Consider the following 22,301-nt stretch of genomic DNA (forward strand, 5'->3'; position numbering starts at 1 on the left):
AGTCTGAATGTTTATAACAACAAGTCGAGACGTGTCAGTCTTCTGAAGTGAGTGCACATAAAAGCAAAATGAAAGAAAGCAAACGCGCGTGACGCGGGTATTTCCTCCACCAGGCTTGCTGATGCACGCTCTTCTTGCTGTTCTTGCGCGCATTTAGGCGCAACGGAGACGCCGTGCCGACCACTAGTGTTGTGCAGTTTCAGGCGTGAAATGTAGCCTATATGTCTGAAATGGCTTTCGACCAGAAAGTGGGTCGCTGTTTCATGCATAGTTGAACATCTAAAACCAGCCAAGCCAGACCGTTGGCTTGCGCACACAAGCAGCACAGGGCGAATAAAACTGCCGAGGGAGAGAGACCCTCAAAGCCCCCGAGGTTCAGCGCTCAGAGCCAACGAACATGATGAGGCCATCCTTCGCGCTGCAGGATGGCCTCGTATGGACGGCCTCGTGAAAACGCGAGGGGATTCTGACGAAATCTTGCCACAGGCGGCATTAAAAGTCAAGGAACTGTTAGAAAAACGGCAAACACGACTTCATAACCACAGCGTATAGTTAAGCCTCTTAGATGAGAACATATTAACCAAATATGCAAAATAGTCGATAACATAACTGCAACCGATTTTAGCCTAAAATCTCAAAATCTAAAGTAAAAACGGTGTACTACATTTAATATTTCAGCCAGTCTATGACTGGTATGTAGCCTTTTTTTGCACTGCCTGTGGGGGGAGAAATAACAGACTGAGATGGTGAATGCTGTCAATATCAGTTGAAGGCAAAAAATAAGCCAGGTATGTAATTCACACAGAAAATATATTTATTACATGTCCAAAGATAAATAACAGCAGAAAAACCCAGAGGAAAGCTCTTACTGGTGCACAGTTCAGGAGATAAACGCAGGACATCAAAGTGTGGATTTACAGAAACTAAATCAATCCACTAAAAGAACATTACGGTCATTACAGGTCATCCATGGCTGCATTTAATCGCCTTGCTGATTTGTTTTACTGCTAAGAAAAGGCAGCTGAGTTGGCTGCCTGCTTGTGGTCTTTGATGCACACCAGTGCACTTTGCAAGTCCACAGTACAAGCAAACCAGCAGCAGTGCAGTGTGTGTGTGTGTGCGTGTATGCATATTATATATATATATGTGTGTGTGTGTGTGTACATATATATATTTATTTATTTGTTTGTTTGTTTGTTTAATTTTATTATTATTATTTTTTTATATGCGTGACAACAGAACACCACTGCAAATCTGCATAGGAAAAAAACACTACTTATAATATGATATGGGATTATATAGACCGCCACTCAGGTTTTGAACAGACCCTCCCATTTTGATCCAAATAAATCAGTGATGTGTCACGAAGGCTTGGTCTCAGCCGTCGTAGTTATGCAACGTCTGAAAATAGGAACAATCTTACACCATAAACAGTGGCCTGACAGCTTGTTCTTACAAAAACTTCAGCTTCTACAAAACTTTCTCCCTGTCAGAGAACAATCTTTAAAAAGAACTTGTAATAAACCAGTGACAACCGATTAACAGGGAATTTCCTTTAGTGGGATTACTTTGGTGAAGGTCTTTTTTTTTTTTTTTTACTAGCAAATGACTCTTAACAAGAATGGATGAGAAGTTTTCTTTTATCAGGGAAAGTGAGAACAGATTCTCATTTACAAACTCAGTCTGAGGAAATGAAATAGGGCGACAGGGCTGTTACCCCAAGGAACAACTTCAGTACGCGGTTCAAATTAGCGCCTGTAGCCAGAAACCTTCCCAGCACTTACAACAGCTCCATAAACAACACAAGCTTCACCAGCGAGCATCAGTTTCGGGGAGATCTACCAAGAACATGAGAAGCTAACGGAGGCAGTCGAGGTCCGCTTACAGACTCTTACTAAGAGCGGCATCATTAACAATCCCCATCTAATGGTATGGCTCCACTCTTGCGACTTACCCACTATCCATTACACTTTAGAAATTACCCTTGAAACTGTAATTACATTTAGGGCAATGGGACCACTCGTCAAAGTTGTATTAAACATTTGTGCAGGTGCCATTACTGTGAGCTCATTCGATGCTAAAAGAAATGACAAATATGATGGATATCAAGTTGGCTTATTACCACTTAAGAATAATCATTTTTTCTTTATTTGGCATGTTTTGCATAAAAGAATTTGTAATAATATCCTTCCAGTGGCAGTTGTCTTACTTTCTAGGTTGTCGTTTCTGAAAGTGCTATTCAAAACACGCTTTGTTAAGGCCACACAGACAAGCATAAAAACGTGCAAATGCTTTATCAAAACCAAATTACTCGTCATTAATGACAAAGATTACCAAATTAGGAGGATTTCAGACCACCTGCAAGTTACTTTATTTGGATTTAAGTCTGGCCAAAACTGTATGGTTTAAAACGAGCTATGGTATTGTCTTAATGAATGTTTAGAAGACCAGAGTCTGTTTAAGTGTGCTCCTTGTCCTGTTCTGCTGGCCCCTCCTCCTGGCCCGCCTCCTGCCCCGCCTCCTCACTCGAGTAGTGCTCCAGTGCCTGGTGCTTGTTTCTTGACGGAGCATCCCGAAAGCGCCGGCCGCAGTCCTCGCAGGTGTAAGGCAGGGACCTCCTCTCCTCGTCCCCCTCCAGGTCACTGCTCGCGGGGCCTCCCCTGGGTGCAGACACTGCTTGGTCCGGCCGTTCCCGTTGGGCGCCGGCGCCGGCCAGGCTGGGCCGCCCCACGGAGCTGGGCTTGGTGACGATGCCGTGCACGGTGCGGTGGTGGAAGCGTACGCCCGAGCGGTTGGAGAAGCCCTTGCCACACAGGCCGCAGACGAAGGGTCGCTCGCCCGTGTGCATGCGCATGTGGATCTTGAGGGCGCCCGACTGCGTGAAGCATTTCCCGCACTGCGCGCAGCGGTACGGCTTCTCGCCCGTGTGCGTGCGCTGGTGTGCCCGCACGCCCGCCAGGTGCGGGAAGCCGCGGCCGCAGTAGGCGCACGCGTAGGGCCGCTCGCCCGTGTGGATGCGCCGGTGGATCTTCAGCGCGCCCGACTGACTGAAGCTCTTGCCACAGTCGGCGCAGGAGTAGGGGCGCGCGCCCGTGTGCACGTTGAGGTGGATGCGCAGGTTGCTGTGCGAGCCGAAGACGCGTCCGCACTCGGTGCACAGGAAGCCGCCGGCCTGAGCGGCGTGCTGCGCGCGCTGGTGTTGCAGGAGCTGTGAGGGCCGGGTGAAGGACGCGGCGCAGTGCATGCACGCGTGCGGCTGCAGGCCCTCCCGCTGGGCGTGGCTCTGCTGGTGACGCAGCAGCTGCGCGCACGTCGGGAAGGTGCGCTGGCACGCCAGGCACGGGAAGTGGGACGGTGAGTGGGCACCGTGGCGGCCCGGAGCTGGCGCCGCGCACGACAGGCACGAGGCGAGTGGGCAGTGGTGGTGGTGGTAGTGGTGGTGCGCGTGGGTGTGGGCGAAGTGGGAGTCGGAGCCCTGCTGGGGGCGGAGGAGATGGGGGCAGGGCTGGAAGCCACGGTGGCAACAGAGACAGGGGAAGGCCGGGACAGGGTGCGGGCACACCTGGGTGCTGGAGGCGGAGCCCTGTGTCGGGCTGTGGGTGCTGGTACCTTTGTCCTGGTGCCGGGGGCGACCGGGCACGGCGCTGGACGTGCTGCTGGGATCGCCGGTGCCCTCCTCCAGGGAAAGGCCCAGCCCAAGACACAAGCCCAGGCTGACGGGGACCGCGCTGGTACCTTTGGCCTGGGCCGGTGACGCGGACTCTGAGGCAGCCGCAGGTGGAACCTGGGTGGAGGAGGAGCTCCCTCCGGGTTTCAGACTCTGCAGAGAGAGCGCTCCAGGCATGGACGACAAGGGGCAGCCTGGACAGGTGCAGGTGTGAGGCTGAACTGCTTAGGAAAGTAAAACAAAGGTGAATTCTTCGCACTCACATGCTGGGCTACCAGCATCAGCACATACACAATACAACACTCTACATTTTCCAGCAGGGGGCGTATACACTCACTTTGCTGGTCGTCACAGTCTGCAGACTCCTCACTGCTCTCTCCGGACTGCAGACCAAACCTTGCCATGTTTTTCCCCGGGCTCTCCCTAGCTGCAGCAGTGGGAGCTTGGCGAGAGGTTTTGGGTAGCGCTGCCTCCGGGCCCATAGTCTCCCAGGCAGAGCGCAGCGACTGCTGGTTAGGATATTTCAGCAGCTGACCAGAGGCAGACGCACTAGAAGCCACGAGGTCACCAATGAAGTTATGCATGTCCAGCCAAGAGCTAGGACCGGACTGTGTTGAGAAAAAAATATCGGATGAAAAGGCGAGGGCAGAGAACGGCATGAAGCAGGATTCTGTACATACGAAATGGAAAAAAACGACAACAAGGATTTCTTAAAAGGTTTCCGACTTGGATACCGAACAACAAAATGGCCTGACGCACGAGCCACCACAAACACGTTCCAAATGCTGCCTTCTGGCACCAAGATGCCGCGAGATCCCAAATGTCATCTCAGCATTCGCCCCTGGGCTTTTTAACACGCGCTGAACCCAGAAAGCTCGCCAACGTGCTGCACGTTCATCCTCTATCGACATTATCGGCTGTTCGTGGTGTATCTCGCGACGAGCCACTTCACGTGGAAGTATACTCACCGCAAATTTCTCTTTGTCCATGACACTGGGTGCACTACATATTTAACGACAGCCAAGAACCTCTGGTTATGATTTTGCACGTCCTAGACCGACTAGACTGGTTATACCGGCATGTTTCCCGGACTGCTGTACCATTAGCTAACGGTAATACCGCTGTTGTTACGTCGCCATCTTCCTCGTGCGCGGTGGTCCGTTTCCGTGAGCTCGGTCGTGTCACGTGAGCAGCGCGGCGTTTAAGACTCAGACCGGCTGTCGTTTCTGAAACTGCGTAGCCTACATTTTTCTGCACTTTCTGCTCCTGTTCATCCATACCGATGGTGCGCCTGTCCAAGGTGCGTGTTCCGCGTTACAGTAAAGTCACAGCGTTTCATGCACGTTTTTTCTCATACTGCACCAAGGCCTGACACGAGCTGAGAGAGGAGACAAGGGTGCAGAATATACGAAACGTTTTTAAACAAGATGATCGTTTAAAAGAAGTCTGTTACACAAGCAAAATTCATAAAATAGCAACAAGAGATGAACAAATGAGAAAAATAAACAGTACATGTATGTTTAAGGCCCAATATATGTTAAACTGAATGTCTTTGGAGTCTAGCTGTTTTAAAACCTTTTGTGTGAAGTCTGAATAGACCTCGTCTTCCCTGTGGAAATGAGTAGCCCACGGTCTCCTACAGATCTGTAAAGAACACCATGTGACGAGATGGTGGTATTCTTGTATTCCCCCCAGTGTGTGCGTGGGGAAAACAAGGCATTATTAATGTACTTTCAATCTGACCTCTGTAATCATAACTGCCATATCAGATCTCTTCAGATCTCAGATGTCAGATCTTCAGATATCAGCTCTCAGGTCGCAGTGACGGGTCCAAACATGACAGCAGTACTCTCAAACGTCAACTCACTAGAGGTGATTAGTAACTAGTTATAGTTATTGAGTTACATGAGTCATGGTTAAATCTTATTACTTTTACTTACGCTCATTTATGATCTACATTTGGTCGTCCACACGTAGTTCTGTATGTGATTCCATGTCACTGCTTTAGTCGCACTTGTATATCTCACCTTGCAGCTTTTTATTTTTTATTTCATCAGAAAAGAAATTGTAAGTCTCAAGCTTCATTTGCAATACTGATAGATGCTGTTTTTGCTAAGAAATCACGCTGTTCAGCACAGTTGTTCGGTATTTTCTTAATTATGCTATTCGAACTCCTACTCAAGTTGTTTTTGTGGTACAAGCTACATATCTGTGAGTCATTACTTGTATGAGTAATACTATTTTTATTTGGGTTTTGGCTAGACTACATGCCTCCAGTGGTCAGATATGAGATCAGATTTCTGTATATTTAAAAATGTTTTTTTGTGTTTTTTGTTTTTGCCCTCCATGCATGTTGTTCATTATTCCCACAAGCAGCACATACAGCAGTCATTAGCCCTCTTTTGCTAGTGTATATGGGGTTTAAGATTTCCTTGGGCACAGAAGCTTAGGTGAGACCTGTTTATTGCGTGCTGAAGGCATCCTTTCCTAAAAATGGTCTTATAATGGTAACAACAGTATGCCCTGGAGAATGCTACCTGACCACAGGGTTATGATCCTCAGCAGTGCCCCACAACTTGCTCTCTAATCTTTCATTGTGAGTGTGTGGGTGTGTGATTTGTAACCGCATATAACACAATGTGATGTAATGTGAGTAATGTGAGCCTGTGAAATATGTGAATATTCAGATTGGACCTCAACGCAGCCAAAATATGCCTTGACAGTTAATGCATCCTGGTGTGACTGAATGAGCCAAATTACATTAAAATGCCAGGTGTAACCCTTGGTAACGAAAGACTCCTCTGTCTGAGATAGTATGGTTTGTATAGTACGGTTTGCCTTCATGTGTAGACTATCTGTTTAGATTAACAGACTTGTGGATCTTCAGCAGTAAGACTGTGATCTAATACTGCTAATGTGCAAATACACTGATGTTTGCATTCAGGCGGATGCATGGGTGGGACGGGTGGGGCGGGTTGTCCGTGCGTGACAGGGGAGTACCAGCTTTAATCTGCACGTGGCTGTGAGAATGTGTGCGTCCATGAACCTAATGTAGGGAGAAAGTTTGTAATGACATCTGACTAGCTATTTTTAATAATGAACAAAAATAACCCAAAACAGGAAATCAAGGTTGCTATTTTGCATGTGTTTTCATGTTTACTGGACCAAACCAGCTAGAATAAATAGCAACTGCAGTATCACTCATTTATGCTAGAAGTCAACAAGCATTAAGATTAATTTCCCTGGTGCAATCAAAAGATGTTTTGACTTTTTCTGCTACTAGACCAGATTAAGCTCTGATTATGGATAATAACAGCGTAAATTCTACTTTGTCACCTGTACCTCAACATCCTTCTCGCCTAAACGAAGAGGACAGAGAGGAGGGTTTTTTAGGCTTAAGTCTTTGTCAGAAGAAGAAGTCTTAACAGCTGGATTCACAGACAGTCAGAAGGTGTGGGCTAAGGTAAAGCCTCCAAGGTCCCCAATTGTCCTTAATCACGCGCTGCACTCAGCAACAAAACAGAGGCCGCCACTAGACCATGTGCTCATGCCTTTGATTCAGCTTTTCAGACTATTACTCGGCCTCCAGTGCTTATTTGTCCATGAAATTAAGTGGGTCCTGACATCTAGTTATTACACAATAACACGAACAAGAATGAATTGTTCCAAAGTCTATTGGATTGGAAATTAGATGGTCAGGCTGCTTTCAGATGTTACTTTCAGTCATCGGTGTTGGTGATAAAATTTCTTGTAGTTAATTTGGTTTCTTCTCAAATGTTTATTAGGAACAGATTTCCTTTACCAGATTTATCCTGGTGGGTAATTTCAACATTTGCCAATTGCTGAATAAGCCGTCGTTCAAGATTTTCGTCAACCTAGCGTGATATCTGTTCCTGCAGACTCCCTTGTGCTTTCCATATGGCGCGATATGCACGCGCAGTTGTAACATGAGCGAGGAACCGTTGCAGGCTTCTCGGCGGGCAGTTGTCTAGACGGGGGTGAGGGGAACCTCTGGCTGCCCACCATTACAGCGATCTGGGAAAGAGCACATGGATTCCGTGTCTAGATTGGCAGCTCTAGACAGATGCGTTGTCTTGGCTCGCTCTCTGTACAGATGGAGAGAATTTGTCACCACATGTCCATGTTGAGATAAACAGGTTTAGAAGTCGTGGTAGATTTACATGAGGCCCAAAGAAATGATTCAGATTCACAATTATTCATGAATTTATTATTTTGTATTGAAGATAGAAAGAATGACTTCCTCGCCACCCATTTTTTGCATTGGGTCCCTTTTGTCCATTCCATGGTGTACCATATCCCACTTTCCAATTCCATGGTGTACTATATCCCATTTTCGCATTCCATGGTGCCCTATATCCCATTTTCCCATTCTGTGGTTTACTATATCCCATTTTCACATTCCATGGTGCCCTATATCCCATTTTCCCATTCTGTGGTTTACTATATCCCATTTTCCCATTCCATGTTGCATGCAGTGGTTATTGCTTTTGCTAAGGTTATTTTAACAAAGTTGGGTAATGGTGAAAGACACAGGGACCAACTTATTGTGTCCCACCTCAGTCAGCCATCTGTTACATCACATTAGAGATCCTCCCTTGGCATCTGCAATTACAAATAAACATATTTTGGCTATGGGAGATTAATTCTCAAGATGGACTCTGGCTCGTCCTTTCCAAAAGCAAAACAATTACTCCATTGATACATGACTAGCTGAGATGGGGGTCTGTCACCATAGCACTGTTACAGTAATATTTTTTTGAACTACTATAAAGGGTGACAATTTTGAATATCTACTCTCAGGAGCTACAAAGATAAATTCCGATTCTTAAATTTAGGGCATGTGTAATTGAGTTTGTAAATTCTATGTTAATCTATTGGTTTGTCCGTTCTGTTAAGTGACATTCAACAAAACTGGGAAGGAATAAACGAGGTGAAAGAAAATAAGAGTCGCTGAACCTCACATATGGTGCTGGGGTGCTGGGGTGCCGTCCAGCTGTCCCAGTGAAGAGCTCTGCCGCCCCCTGCTGTTGCTGCGAGGACATTTCGCTGAGCAAAGGCTCGTTGCGCTGTCACAGGAATGTCTGTTGTCCTTGACTCAGTGTTGATAAGAGGCAGCAGGCTGCACCCGTCTGCTGTGTTTGTACTCAACAAGTGGGTCCTGTGCTTGGGTGCCAACAGAAGTGAAGATGTTTTATATTTTTGTGCGTGCGTGCGTGTGTATGCATGTGTAAGTGTGTGTGTGAGTGCATGTGGATTAAAAAATGATGTGAAAACAACAACATCTGCAAAAAATAGATGCTCGATGCTTGTATCCTGTATCTGTGTTTTTGGTTGTTCCCTCTGAACGGATGTCGGAAAGCCCGAACAGACAAAGTTCCAAATGTTGCTGGCTGCGTTGCTATGGCTACAGCTCCTCTAGCCAATGGTTTGTTTGTTTTTTTGTCATTCTAGCTATGCTACCATAGTAACATAATTACATAATTCCTTCTCCTAAATTGTGAACATACTCACAAGCTGCTAAAAGAGACATATTAACTGCCAGTTATCTGGGGAATCAATCCATACAGGGAGCTTTAAGAGAGCGGTGTGTGTGGGCGGGGTGGGGGGACGACTAGGATGCGTCTGTTGACCCTTTCAAATTCTACCAAGTGATATGTGTCCATTGGCCTGGATGATTGGACAGCTGTCCAGTCATAACAAACTGATGCAAAGTTCTCTTTTTTGAGCTCCTTTCAGTGGATTACCCTGAGTTAAGTGTTCCCTTTTTGCCACAAGGCAGCTTTTTTGTTTGGGTGGCTTTGAACAGCAAAGGCAGCATAAAAGCCATTTCTGAGCCACCTTAACTGTGTTAACAGTGTAGAAACATTTGTAGCAGTAGAGATTTGAAGTGGATCTGTCTTCCGGCTTAATTGGCCTTCTTTAATCTGTTCATTTAGGTCTTGTAGTGGGGGGGTGTCCCTTATGGCTTGTGGTTAGGTGAGTGCATTGCGTTTGTGACTCTGAGTTTCTGAGGTGTTGTTCTTGCTGTGTGTAAAGCAGCTTTTTGGACTGTTTGTGGACTGCACCTTCTGTCTCTCTAGCCCAACTGATTATGAAAACAGATGAAGAATCATTAGAATTCATCCAGTCCACTGTTTTCGTAAGCGCATTTCAGTTGGAAAGCAAAGTATTACCTGCACACATGAAAAAGTAGGCAAGTTATTCTTGCCCTGCGCTTCAGCTGTCCGACTCATTTGTTTTAGATAGTTTTAAGCTGTTGAATGAGAGCAAGCAATATCCTCCCACTGCTGTTCCATCTCTGATATAGTGGCCTGTCAGCATGGGGACATGCCATTAGTCTTTTAATAGCTTCTGCAGTGTGTGTGTGTGTGTGTGTGTGTGTGTGTGCGTGTGTAATATCAGATTTCTCACCACTCCATACTGCCACCCAAATGGGAGCCCACACCGTGAAGTCTGTAAGAGTCTGCATATGGGCATTCCTTCACACAACAAAATTAGCCTTTTTTGTACAATTAAATGAAAATGCCACATAAAATTCCACCATCTGTGCATTACTGGATGTTCTCAGTTTCTCTCAACCGGTCTCTCTCTCTCCTTTTTGATCGCTCGCTGTCTCTCCTCACCGCTGGGCTGATGTGCTGAGCTCTCATTCCCGGTCTTTCTCTACTTTAATTTTCTACTCGTAGATTAAAACAATTAAGTCATTATGGTGGGAAATCTGTGCATGTTTAACCATGCCATTACATTGTTAAATAATTTGCCATAAAGAAATGCCTAGTCTTGGTAATCCCCTAAAGTGTGGACTCCAGCTTTTCCTGGGGTGAGATTTGGGCCGCGCTGGTCTGTATGGCCACTAAGGCATTCAGTTAGGATTGTGGTGCTAAAAGAAAGGGTGAACATTTCAGAGGGTTTTTTTTTTTTTCTGGACTGATAGTCAAGCTCTTTGTCACTGCTGTCTGAGTGATGCCACACCAAGAAGGGCAGAGACATTGGGGTTCAACAGAGGCGTCCATCACAAGCAAGAGGTTTTGGCTCGGGGCATGTCTAAGCCCTTCTAGTGGATGATAAGAGCACATTGGTTTGTGTGCGTGTGTGTGTCTCTGTGTGTGTGCCTGTCTGTGTGTGTGTCCGTACGGCGGGCGGAGGTGTGAGGAGCTATTGTGCTTTTGACACCATACACAGTTTACACAGTAAAGTTCTAGAAACTGGAAGAAGAACAGGAAGAGGTCACCTCAGTGACATCACTAAAGTCAGAAAGGAACTGTAGAAGCGTAGAGTCTCCATGTCAGAACAAACGTTCTCACGAACACCGCCAGAGCAGTAAAGCATATGAACTGACAGACTTTACAGTGCCTGTCTGCGCAGGGCCCCAGTTAACAGAGATGGACTTCAGATCCAATCTGGAGCCCTGCACTGGGCAGCGTTTGCACAGACACTAACGCCTGCTGTGTGAGTCTTACACACCTGTTCATGGATGGTGTGAGTATGTCTTTTAGTTGGACAAAGTCGTGTCTTTTGCACCATATACCAGTGGTATTGAAAATCTGAACTGTACATCAGAATCCTGTGTAGTTGATTAAACGACGCATGCAGCGCTTGGATACTTTGTTGTCACCGCTGACTCGTTGGTGTACTGACGGGTAAAAACACATGCTGGCCTACTCTGATCAGTCCAGCAATGAATACCAGGAGGGGAAACTGGTGATGGTTCGAAGACATTGAGTTTAGCACCTATAACTCAGTACATTTGAGCTCTCAAAAACACAAAATAGCATTCTTTGTCTACCACAAATTCCCAACTTCTCCAACTATATCACAGCGTTCATTACTTGATGCCAAATATAAGGAGTCCCATTGTTACAACCTGCCCCACTCCCAGAGTAAGTTATAACACAACCTGAGGTAGTCTGTAAAAATAAGCACGACGACATAAACATTTAAGACCAGAACACAAAATATTCACCTAATCAGTTAATTTTGTGTATATGCCACCACTTCAACAGCTAGTAGTAGTACATGAATACATACCCATGAAGATAGAGTTAGCTACTTTGTCATATGATCCTGACACAGCTGCCCAGGAGCCACAGCAGGTAGAAGGGGTATCCCTGTGGTTAAGATACTGGACTGGTTCTCAGTAGGTTGCTGGTTCAAACCCAACTGTTGCTAGTTTACCCTAAGGAACGCCTTTAACCCTCAGTTCTCAATTTTTATTCAGTTGTAAGTCGCTTTGGATAAAAGCATCTGCTAAATACCGTGAATGTAAATGATTGTTTACAGGCAACACATCACACATAGTTTAAAAAAAAATTGATACATAAACTAAAAACCAATTTCTAACAAACTAACCCCGTCAGATGTTCAGTAGGCTTCCCTCACCTGGAGTCGGTTCACACACACTCACTCAGCACTGCTGCGCTCAAGTAAGCAGTCAGCACATCCTTTTGCTGCGCGTTGAATACCTTTGACTTATGTTCCATTTATGATGCATCCATATAAAAATCCATTTGTCTTGGGTAGCACATTTCCATTTCCATTTATAGTGCTTTGTCATTTCCCCATAGAACACATCCTAGTACAGTACAGTAGGTTAGAGTCCAACATACCAATGAACTAGAATACTGTAGAATACAGGGATCAGTGTTCATGACTAGAAGCACAAAATACATATAAGCTCTATAACAGACATCAGTGCAACAAACAATAAGTACTAGAGTTAGTCAACATAGGTTCTCATTAGGTGTGTGAGTGTATTTAAAAAAAAGCGATGTTTGTAAAGCGTCCTTAAGTTTGAGAAATTAAAATTTTGATTTTAATATAATTTGTTTTATTGGAACATTTATTTCTTATGACTTTCCAACAACGGTTCTGGGCTTCTTTGTGGACGCCACGTGCACTGGTCATGTTTCATACTAGAGACGTGGGCTGAGCAATTACACTTTTCCACATAGTCTTAGTGCCATTTTCACATATTGTATGCACAAGTATCTCCAGCAGGCTGTTATACAAAATATTTTCAGAGTATACTTTCAAAACATTGTGGGGACAAAATCTGCCATTTCAGAAAGTGGTGGGTACATATCCTCAGCATAAATTAGGCCTAGGGAAATATAGGATTTCATCTGGACTTCCTAGGAATGCTTACAGGTGCATCACTGAGGGCACACTCAACCGTGCCATCATGGTCTGGACTGGAATCTTCCCAGACATGCGCACTGAGTCAAGATAGCCCAGACGATCTCAGGGACGCCACAACCCTGCTGGAGGACAAACCTCACACCAGGGTGCTAAGAGGAAACCCTGACATCATCAAGGAAGAACCCCAGCCCACCATGACCTCTTCATACTCCAACCACTGGGTGAAGGCTGCAAAAATATTAAATCAAGGACCACCAGAGAATGGTACAGGTTTCAACCCCAGGTCTTCAGACTTGGGAATGACTTTCACACAATGGCTGACACAGTCAACTGGCTAGGAATATGATCCGGTTCTATAACCAACACATCTCTCTCTCTCTCACACACACACACACACACACACACACACACACACACACTCATCTATCTTTGTTTTTAATTCATGTTTTTAATTCATCTACAATATTAATTCAAGTATTTGTTCACAGAATTATTTCTAACATTTTTATAGTGTACATTTAGAAAACTATTAGGAACTGCTATTAGGAATTTCAGTCTTACTTCAATAATGTTCAATCCATGTCAGCTGTGTTTGTCCAAACTCTTCATCTCATATAAGCTGCACTTTATAGAAATAATAAAAATAATAATAAAATGCAATATATAAATGCAATTAATTTTTAAATAATAAAAATAATAATAATCACAAATAAATATTATTTGTTACTTTATGATGGTAAAAATGACTGATGGCTCCTTTAAGAAATTGAGACAGGTTACGAGATGCTTGTGTTAAGAAATTCAGACCAAATGCTACCAAAACTGTCTATTCCTTATTTTGTTGTTGTTGTTGTTGTTGTTTTTTATAAGATCGTATGGAATGAAGATAACATTATCTGTGTGCCATGTAAAAATCGTATAATGCCTAACTAATAAAACACAGCGTGTCCTTGTCTTGCCCCATGGGATGTGCAGTAGTGTCCAAACACACCATGCACCAAAACACATGTGTCTGCCTGCACCGACCAGCCAGCAGCCTAGGAGTGGAAAGCAGAGACGATCGTGCATGTCCAAACGAACATGGTCAGATTTGCTTCTGAAGCTGTGTCAAAATCTACTTTGTTTTTGTTTGTTTGTTTGGTTGGTTTTACTGAGCACTGCAGGGGTCCCTGACAGGGACTGAGATACTGCATATCTGGTGTGTGCGAGGCAGAAAGTGCAACTGCACTACGCTGTATGAAGATGTAACATTAGTCTATACTTTTTTGCACCACTAGATGGCACAAACCTACTATTTTAACAATGTAAGCGCCTCAGGTTGCTGTACCCAAGGGCATAGTGGTCAGACACGGTTAACAGCAGCAGGGGGGACTACGTAATTTTTGATCTATGAGAACTCGTTAAGAAAAGGAACCGAAACTGTCACGAAACAGAAATAGCAACATGACCGCGCGCTTTATTTGTCTTAAGCCCTATATTTAGCTGGGAACCAGATTTAGATGGAAAGTATGAACAGTTGTCTTCACAGCTGATGTGCATGTATAGGTAAGATGGACTGGGCTTCTCTGTGCCTGCCACTATACGCTTGATGAGTCCAATCCAAAGTCCAATCCATCAGTTTTTAGAGCAATCAAACCTTGTTATTCAATAGCAACAGTTGCCGCTGTATGGAAACAATGCAGTGGAAACATTCGGTGTTGAATTACAAGAGGTCTGATTGCTTTAAAAACTGATTTACGAGCTTTGTTTCAAATCAGGCATAGCACTAGTTGACAACTGTTTCCACTGTAATGAATTAGGTACTGAAAGTTCTCTGAAGGAAATATTTCCATTACAGAGGAAGACACGGAGATACTGGCTGACCAGACTGACCGAGCGGACCTTCTGACAGTCTTGATAAATACGCAAAGAGGTGTAGACAGTGTGAGGTGATCTCCACTGTTTCACAGTTCAGGGGCATGCTAACCGACATCAGTTCAGTCAAGAAATACCAAAGACTTTTAACATAGTTTTATTTTTCTACGAAACATTATATAGTAAGGTGACTTTCTTGGACAGTATTAATTTTTAGATATCGTTGTCAGCTAAAATGTTAGTTTGTATTTACTTGTATGCATTGTTTAGGTTATAATTTTAATGAGGTGTTTTAGGCTGAGCTATGGCTCTTCTTACTGCTGCAATGCTTTATTTTCTTATTGTCTGCAGTATGTTAAGTTTATATTTACATTTACGGCACTTGGCAGATGCTCTTATCCAGAGCGACTGTAACGGTGAGCGGTAAGGAGGCGGACGTGCGGAGAAGAGTGAGATTTATTAGGGGCAAATCCAGAGTCCGAGTCGTAGTCGTGGGTCACAGAGCCGGCACGAAGTACGGGGATACTTGATTAAACGGGACAAGGGCTAGAATAGACGAGTAACTAAACACAGAGGCTAGAACTAAACACACGGAAGCAGGCTGTAACAGACTAGGAAACACGGAGGCTAGCTGAACACAAAGTACAAAAAAAAACACCTTAAGAATAAACGTGCAAACGCAATGAACTAAACACATACAATAATTCAAGAAAACCAAGTAAAAGGCAGGGTACAAGCCATGGTTTAAATACACGAACTCAACGAGGGACAGGTGTGGAAACTCAAACGAGGGGTGGAGAAAACGAAACTAAGGCATGAAGCCTGGGAGTGCAGGAAAACAGACGACAGGGAAACCATGACAACAGGAACGCCGCGTGGTGGCCATTCGTGACAAAGACTTCCAAAAGTGTTTTTATCATTTCCTCATAGAACACATCTTAGTACAGTACAGTAGGTTAGAGTCCAACATACCAATGATCTAGAATACTGTAGAATACAGGGATCAGTGTTCATGACTAGAAGTACAAAATACATATAAGCTCTATAACAGACATCAGTGCAATAAACAATAAGTACCAGAGTTAGTCAACATAGGTTCTCATCAGGTGTGTGTGTGTGTAAAAGAAGCAATATTTATAAAGCATCCTTGAGTTTGAGAAAGGCACTATATAAATGCAATTAATAATAATAATAATAATAATAATAATAAGCTCGGTCAACATCAGTCCAATAAACAATACTCTACAATAAGTACTAGAGTTTTAATTAGTCAACATAGGAGCAGGGTCAGTGGCCATTTAAATAATGCACAAATAGATGGGTCTTCAGTCTGCCTTTGGTGACTTCAAGGGAACAGCCAGTGGAGGTTCGTTCCATCATCCAGGAGCCAGGACAGAAAATTTGGACAGAGAATTTTTCGAAGTAATAAAGGTACAGATCTAGCTTTGACCACTGACATCATGTATGGAGGGACTGGTCCATTCTTTGTAGGCGAACATCAAGGTTTTAAATCTGATGGGGCAGCTACAGGGAGCCAAAGAAGCGAGCGCAGCAGCAGAGTAACGTGCACTTTGGAAGATTGAAGACCAGTCATGCTGCTGCATTCTGGAAAAGCTGTAGAGGTCTGATGGCTCTTAGGGGAAGACCAGCAAGTAGCAAGCTGCAGTAGCCAAGCTTTGAGATCAAAAGAGACTGCACAAGCACCTGGGCAGCTTCCTGTGAGAGAAGAGGCCGAATCCTTCGTATTTTACAAAGAAGAAATCTGCAAGACCAGGTTAGATTAGAAACATGAGTTGAGAATGACAACTGGTTGTCTAAAGTTATGCCCAGGCTACGGGCATCTTCAGATGGTGATACCAGGGATTTCTCGAAGGAAACTGTGAGGTCATGGTAAGGGTTGGAAGTACCTGGGATGAACAGGAGCTCAGTTTTACTGGGGTCGAGCTTCAAAGTGGTGGGCTGTTATCCATGATGCAATGTCAGTCAAGCATGCTGAGATATGTCTGGAGTCCTGCATGTCAGAGGGTGGGAAAGAAATAATTAATTGGATGTCGTCAGCATAGCAGTGGTAGGAGAAGATATTACATCACCAATTCTGTTTTAATACACGTGACGTGTCTGCTTTAATACATGTGACAGGTCTGCTTTAATACACATGATGTGTCTGCTTTAATACACATGACGTGTCTGCTTTAATACATGTGACATGTCTGCTTTAATAAACGTGACGTGTCTGCTTTAATACACGTATATTAAAGCAGAGCTCTCACGGGAATGCAGACCTGTCACGTATTAAAGCAGACACGTCATGTCTTAAATGCAAACTAAATTTCTGTTTTGAAGTCTACTGTTCATTTAATTGGAAAAGTTGCTGCTTCTGTAATATATAAGATATCTTTATCTTGCCAAAATAAGTTTCTGGTCAAAACTGCTGATATTGTGATTCATGTGATAATAGATCCAAGCTATTAGAAAATGCACTATATCAACAAAAGTATTGGGACAAGCCTTTTAATCTTTGAATTCAGGTGTTTCATTTGGTCCCATTGCCACAGGTGTATAAAATCAAGCATGTGGCAATACAGTCTGATTTTACAAATCATGAGTAGAAAAAATGGGTCGTCCATAAGAGCTCACTGAATTCAGTGTGGTACTCTAATAGGACGCCACTGTTCCAACAAGTCAGTTTGTGAAATTTCTTCTCTGTTAGATTTTCCATGATCAACTCTGAGTGAACATTTGTAACATTTGAAGTGTTTAGGAACCACAGGCACTCAGTCATGAAGGGGTTGACCTAATCACTGCAGAGTAACTGCTGTTACCCAATAACTGCTGACTCAATAGCGGCAGAGAACCAAACCTCCTCTGACATTAACATCAGCACAAACACTGTGCGTCTGGAGCTGCAGCTGCATGCAGGTCTTACATCACCAAGCACAATGCCGAGCGTCCGATGGAGTGGTGGAAAATACGCAGAGACATGTGGAGTGACAAATCCACACAAATTACTCTGTCTGGCAGTCTGATGGACGAGTCTGGGTTTGGCATACACCAGGGAAACATTATATGCCTGACTATGTTGTGCCAGCTGTAAAGTTTGGAGGAGAAGTGATAATGCTATGGGCTTGTTTTTCAGGGTTGGCCTAGGCCCCTTAGTTCCAGTGAAGGGAGATCTTAATGTTTCAGTGTACCAAGATATTTTGGTCAATTGTATGCTTCCAACTTTGTGGGAACAGTTTGGGGGAAGGCCATTTTCAGTTCCAGAGGGACTGTGTCCCAGTGCACAAAACGAGGTCCATAAAGGCAAAGCTGTGTGAGCTTGGTGTATAAGAACTTGTCTGGCCCACACAGATCCCTGACCTCAACCCCGTCAAACACCTTTGGGATGAACTAGAATGTAGACATCAGTGTCTGACCTCACAAACACTCTTCTGGATGAATGGGCACAAATTCCCACAGACACACTTTCTTCCTTCCAGAAGGACGGAAGATGCTATAAAATTCAATCCCTCCCCAACCAATAGAACTTGTCCATTTTGTGTCTGTTTGTTTGTTTGCTGTTGAATACAAAACAGCTTTGTAATCCTTTGTTGATCTGTTGCAATATTTTGTTGCAGACGTTCAGTCTGAACAAAATAAATGGCGTAAAACAGGTTGAGTAAAGCCATGTTTACTTCCACCAGAAGTTATGGGTCTTGATAACAGTCAAATACTGGGTGTGAAAGTGTTCTGTAGAACTATATGATCCTGCATCTCCATATTAGTGGTCTCTCTGTCTCCTTCAACGGGTCTTTTTCTGCCTTCTGATTGCTCTCTCTCTCTCTCTCTCTCTCTCTCTCTCTCTCTCTCTCTCTCTCTCTCTCTCTCTCTCTCTCTCTGCTACCATTTGCTACTGATGAGTTCAAAGAGGTAAATCCTTAAAGTTACATGTGATGTGGCTATATTGGTACATATCCCACAATAAGATAAGTAATAGTTCTTGGCTGGACAGTCCAAGTACTCCAAGATGATCAATGTTCTGTAGCTAAAAGGGTGGTCAAATGAAAGCCTAAAGGTCAGTTTAGGTTTACGAGGTAATAAGAGGATGACCTTCTCTGATAAACATGACCTGTGTAAAACAGTTCTACAAACTAGAAGAATGAGACAATAAGGTACAACATTGAGTTGACAGTTGATTAGGCAAACATACTATATAGCTGCAACTACAGAGTACCAGTAGTTAGAACTAAATTGACTAATGGTAATTAACTAATGGTAATTTAGTAGTAGTATGGATTAATGGTATTTGATAAATGGTTATTGACTAATGGTAATTGATTAATGGTAACTGACTAATGGTGTTTGATTAAAGGTAACTGACAAATGCTAATTTGCCTTGTGCTCTACCATTGTGCCATGTTTCCAGTGGCTTCTCCCCTGAATGATTTAATGAAAACGAATTGTGCATGTACAATATATTTCCATTTATTCATTTTGATTTATTTTATTGAGTTTACAAGAGCATTTACAATATGCATGTATATTACTGCTAAAAAGTAAAAGATTTTTTAAGTTGTAAAGATTTGAAAAGATTCTTTAAAACCTTAAACACAAAGCTTTGATCACTAAAATGCATCTCTGTGTGGCAAAAGCAAACAACAATTTGAAAACCTGTAATCATTAATGAAGAGTAAATTTACTGCATCCCAGCATGCTATCTGGCCTGGTCAGAAAGCAGGGAAAATCCTGTCCTCTATGGTATGAGTCTACAGAAATGTGACCTCCTGCCATCTCCACAGCCTGGAGTTTCCCCATTAATACAGATTTCTGTCTTATAGCTTCCGCTGCAGTGCAAAAATTTGCAGTGCAAAAATTTCGAGAAATGGATGTTGCTGTTGAACCATCCACAGACCTAAGTGTTATGATGAAAACTCATGTCCCAAATGACTTTGCACCCGTGCATTGCAGGGGCGTCTACAGCGGAACATTGGGTTGGGATGTTGTATGAGGTTAAAGCAAGCCTTGTCAGCCAGAGGGCAACAAGGATTTGATTAGAATATTAACTTGTTACTGTAATATACTGTAATCAACCTTTTGTAATTAATATTTTGTCTTGTTTGGTTTTGTTTTTGTTTTTGTTTTTTTGAGGGTGTTGTCAGTTTTGTTGTATCTTTCACTTCACAATTCCTTCAGTGGGCGGGGGGGGGGGGGGGTATTAGCACTTCCTTTTACCATTTCTTCACTTCTTGTCAGAGAAAAGTGATGGAAAAGAGAACAAAAAAGAAGGAGGATAGAGTTTGGGAGGCTGGAAGGAGTTCCTCAGGCCTTTAGTGGACTTAACTTTGGACTTAATTGAGTGATTTGGAATTGTTATTGTTTTTTGAGTCAACGTCCCTGGTTTCTCATAGCCTTATATTAGTTTAAATGTATACAAACTGCAATTAAATGTTCTCATTTTTTGATTACACCTTTAGGTGTGAAGCATTAGGATGGATGAATCTTAATGAGTGGGTGGGGGGGCCACTGTGGTGACTACAGTCATGTGTATTGAATACAATGTTTTTATGCTTTCAACATGACAACAAAAGGTTAATTGTGATTTAACTTGATAAAACTTGTACTTACAATTATATGAAAATGTTTCAGGAGCTCTGCAATTTGTGTGTACCAGCTGAATTTTGTGCAAAAGAGTTTTCCTTTTGGTAACTGAAGAAAATGTTTGTAGAACTGTGTTCAGGTGGTTGAAAAAAAACTGAAAATGCATTGAGGTAAGAGTTGTTTTTTAGTCAAAGCCAGGTCATTAAGAAAATTGTCCCAATGTACACTGGGTGCAGTCTGATACAGTCTGATACAGTCTGATACAGTCTGGTACAGTCTGATACAGGCAGTGTGACAATCTAATACAGTCTAAACCTCTAAGAGGTTTATAGGTTCTAATGAAAATTAAAAGTTTCAGACCATTAAGTAATCATATTATTAATAATCATATTATTATTACAAAGTGTGTTTCTGGTTTAGAAAGAAATTTAGAGTACACCCATTTTCGAATTTTTTAAATCCTGACATGAAATTCCAATTTTAGTGGAAATAATAAAACTTTATTCCTAATAAAAACAAACAACTAAACAATATAAATATTCTAGCAGTGTAGAGGACATCATCTGTGGTTTAGGAATACCTAATGCCATTGTGGAAGCTGTCTGTCCAGAAACTCACCCAACGTCCATCTTATCTTTCCTATTACTTGGTCCTGATGTTGATATCACTTGGGATTGTGACATTTATCTTTAAGGCCCTCTTCTACTGTTTATCCATCACTACTATGTGCAGTCGGTTAGCCATTACCAAATGGTCAGTCTGTATCTAGAAGTCTTACAGGATCTTAGCTCAGTCATTCTCCACCACCTACAGGGATGTATCTCACTTTCTCCTTGGAACTACCAGCCCATACTCAGCACTGATTTCCATTTCCAATTATGGAATTTAGCTGACACTTTAATCCAAAGTGACTTATTATCATGACTGAGTACAACTTGAGCAACTGAGGGTTAAGGGCCCAGATGTTTTTGTATAGTATGTATACTATATACTAAAACACAGATGTTTCTGTATACTATGCCCACCACTTGGTGATAGCGTTCCATGTACACTCTGCTTGCTAGCATCTTGCATCCCGCTGTTATGTGCTGGATTGTCTCACATAGGACAATCCTGGGGTCTTGCCTGGTGTGGCAGATCCCAGCCTCTATTGAGCTTGTATTCAGAGCTTGTTCCTGGGCTGCCATGATTAGTGCTTCTATGCTGTCTTTCAATCGAGCCTTGTCCAGCCTTTGGTAGGATTTTCCATATCAACCACCATTTGCTGGTGGTACATACTGTGCAGGTGTTTATCCTATCATGATGGTGTAATGATTGTAAAGACAAAGCAGGTTGCACTCTCAAACATTTTAACACAGCTTTATTGTTTTTCATACTATCCAGGGTCCAAAACCGATGAAAGGGATAATCCATGACTTCATTACCAAAAATCCACCCAGAAACTTACACAGGATGCTTAACAGGAGTACTAGGAAAACCCACAGAACTGAAAACCAGGGAAAACCAGAACTTGACTAGACAGGATTGCATAACAGACACATGACAGTATAGAGTATCCAAACCAGGACTCAATAAACAATAGTGAAACAATAGTGAAATGCATTACTAGGCAGCATGGCAAAGCAATACTTTGCAATGTTAGCAGGGAACAGGGGTATAAATACACAAAAGTAGACAAAGTAAGTTCAGTCACCTAGAGACAATAATGACAATAATGACTAGGATAATTCAAAATGAGGGGGTGTAAACCATGGTGTGGCTAACAAGAGCACATGGCAGGACTAAAAGGAAAGCAAAAAGAACCAGAAGAGAGGAAACCGGGCGGAATCATTACAGATGGTTCCTGGTCCATTTCATTACCATCCTCCTCAGGCTTCTGCTGTCTGAGGTAGTCATGGAGCACTTCATCTTCCTGGTGTACTCCGGTTCATGGTTGCTTCATTCTGCATCGTGGCTCTGACATTCACTAGTCTTCAGCTCCCCTCCTTCCGCTTACTGCACAGTCTCAGTGAGCTGGATTTGGGATGAAAACCCTACATGCATT

At 43.2% G+C, this 22,301-nt stretch overlaps 1 protein-coding gene across 3 annotated transcripts; it reads right to left on the reverse strand.

Annotated features, from left to right (window-relative positions):
* Positions 1–2,105: 2,105 nt before the first annotated feature.
* si:ch211-79k12.2 (uncharacterized protein LOC568844 homolog) lies at positions 2,106–6,486 on the reverse strand. 3 transcript variants are annotated; one of them, XM_027007268.2, is made up of 3 exons: positions 4,636–6,486; positions 4,005–4,275; positions 2,106–3,861 (listed from the first exon to the last, which is right to left on the reverse strand). In XM_027007268.2, the coding sequence occupies exons 1-3, from the start codon at positions 4,654–4,656 to the stop codon at positions 2,459–2,461; spliced, it is 1,695 nt and encodes a 564-aa protein (XP_026863069.2). In that variant the 5' UTR covers positions 4,657–6,486; the 3' UTR covers positions 2,106–2,458. The 3 variants fall into 3 exon arrangements, with proteins under 3 accessions (XP_026863069.2, XP_026863067.2, XP_026863068.2); XM_027007266.2 differs by having other exon boundaries at positions 2,106–3,891; positions 4,636–6,485; XM_027007267.2 differs by having other exon boundaries at positions 2,106–3,888; positions 4,636–6,480.
* Positions 6,487–22,301: the final 15,815 nt, after the last annotated feature.

Source organism: Electrophorus electricus, chromosome 10 (assembly GCF_013358815.1).
Source record: "Electrophorus electricus isolate fEleEle1 chromosome 10, fEleEle1.pri, whole genome shotgun sequence".
NCBI classification, from domain to species: domain Eukaryota; kingdom Metazoa; phylum Chordata; class Actinopteri; order Gymnotiformes; family Gymnotidae; genus Electrophorus; species Electrophorus electricus.